Below are 2,154 nucleotides of genomic sequence, written 5' to 3'. Positions count from 1 at the left end.
AAAGGATTACCATTTTTTTTTATATATGTGTGTGTGTATATATAAATATATATATATATATATATATATATATAGTGGCATGTTATTAAATTATTTTAAACAATTATAAACAAATGAAAAGAATGAAAATGAAAGTTTCTTAATTTTATTTCGTGTAGTGTTCTGAACCTATAAGTTATATAGATATGTGATATTTATTTATATATATAATATACTAATATTATAATATTTATAATATTTTATAACCATTTTACGAACTGCGTTTCGTTTTTTTTTTATTCATAACGCAGGGCTACTAAGTGAACTTAAAAAAAAATAAAAAAAACGTTATTCAGATTGTGATGAATTGGATAAATTGAACTGCTTTAATCTCATTTCTTCAAAAATGTTACAAAATGATGAACGTTAATGATCTTTTTAAAAAGGAAAAGACAGATACAAAACTATCCGATTGGTCTGAGCTCTCGTGTCACGCCAAACACTTCATTCACAGTATGTAAACAAGCTTGCGTCCCAAACGCACCTCTTTCACTTAAAGTTCACGTATTTATTAACAACAAATATATATGCCGGCTCTTACCTGCACTCTTTTTAATTCCAAAGTTTTTCTTCGTTTATCTCGGAACTCCCTTCGCGCGACGGACTTGAACCACTGCCATTCACTATTGTTGGGAATACAAAGCGTCATTCTCTTGTCGCTATGGCACCGTAACGTTTGCAAACTGATATCAGCTCTCTCATTGGCCAACAGACGTGTCAATCATGTTCAATATTCGAATATATATACGGCGCTCTCATTGGCGGTTGGAAAAACCATGCCGTTTGTCTACTATTAGTGTTTACCATTTACTAATACTGTTATTTGTGACAGAGTGCACTTAATAGTAGAGGATTATTTCGACAGTATAACGTAAATGTATTGAATTACAGACACATTAAGTATTTAAAACAGCAGTACTACCATAGACTGTATAAAAACATGTAAAATATGGCAAGTTTACAAACGGCTTCTAACATTTGTATTCGGGAGGTGTAATATAAATACAAAAATTGGATTTATATAAGCGTAAAATACAAGTTTACAGTAGATTTTTTTTAAATGATGATTTCTATTCATGACACCACACCCAGGTCACTGAGCACTAACCTCTTTCTTCCTATCAACAGATAACTTTTGTGAAGTCCTGACAGGCCAGTTCATCACAGACAAAGAAGAGAGGCGTTCAAATTCATATTTGTACTCCGTTTGTTGCTATTAATTACTATGTGCACAATTTAAGGCACAGCAGAAAGGATTAACTATCTTGTCTGCACATTAAGAAGAATTAAAGAGCATGTGGTGGTCCATTAACCATTATAATGTTTGGGTGCAAGTCAGGTTCAATCTATCTGACCACTTTTGGGAGTCTTTAAGTTTGAGTGACAGATAAGGATAGTCCAAGATGATAAAAAGGAGATTTGGAAAAACATGTATGGGTAGTATGCTATTTTGAGCTCAGTCACTGACTTTAATTTGGCAGAAAAATATTGATTCCCCCTTTTTTTTTATATATAAATAAAAAAGGAACAATAAAAGAGTATTCCAAACTACCTTATGCCAACATTTATTTTATTTTATTTTATTTTTCAAGAATTCAACTTTTTAATGACACTTTTTTTCTCTCTTTTACAATCTTTGGACAGTTGCACCGCCTAGACATTTTTTGACATCTGACAAAAATATCAAAATTACTTTTAATTCAGAAATAAAAAAAGGGGTGTATTATAGTCATTTTTAGTGAACAGTACATATATACAGTGGTGTGAAAAAGTGTTGATTTCTTATTTTTTTGCATGTTTGTCACACTTTAATGTTTCAGATCATCAGACAAATTTAAATATTACACAAAGATCATGCAATTAAATACAAAATGCAGTTTTTAAATGATGATTTCATTTATTAAGGGAAAAAAGCTGTCCAAACCTACGTGGCCCTACGTGAAAAATTAATTGCCCCCTCCTGTTAAATCATGAACGAACTGCAATTAACCACATTATTTTAGAAAGCTGAGTTAAATTTCACTAGCCACACGCAGGCCTGATTACTGCCAGACCTGTTGAATCAAGAAATCACTTAAATAGAACCTGTCTGACAAAGTGAAGCATGCTTAAAGA

At 31.5% G+C, this 2,154-nt stretch overlaps 1 protein-coding gene across 1 annotated transcript in view; it reads right to left on the bottom strand.

Moving 5' to 3' along the window:
* LOC107558402 (regulator of G-protein signaling 12-like) overlaps positions 1 to 764 on the bottom strand; it is a 43,147-nt gene extending 42,383 nt beyond the window's left edge. The window contains exon 1 of the mRNA XM_016242067.1: positions 754 to 764. Within this exon, the coding sequence (XP_016097553.1) occupies positions 754 to 764 (11 nt within the window). The remainder of the gene's footprint in view (positions 1 to 753) is intronic.
* Between the last annotated feature and the right edge of the window lie 1,390 nt (positions 765 to 2,154).

The sequence above is a fragment of the Sinocyclocheilus grahami genome, unplaced genomic scaffold (assembly GCF_001515645.1).
Source record: "Sinocyclocheilus grahami isolate Dianchi unplaced genomic scaffold, SAMN03320097.WGS_v1.1 scaffold645.1, whole genome shotgun sequence".
Lineage (NCBI taxonomy): Eukaryota > Metazoa > Chordata > Actinopteri > Cypriniformes > Cyprinidae > Sinocyclocheilus > Sinocyclocheilus grahami.
Note: the sequence above shows the minus strand (reverse complement) of the source record. Positions and strands in the feature narration are given on the sequence as shown.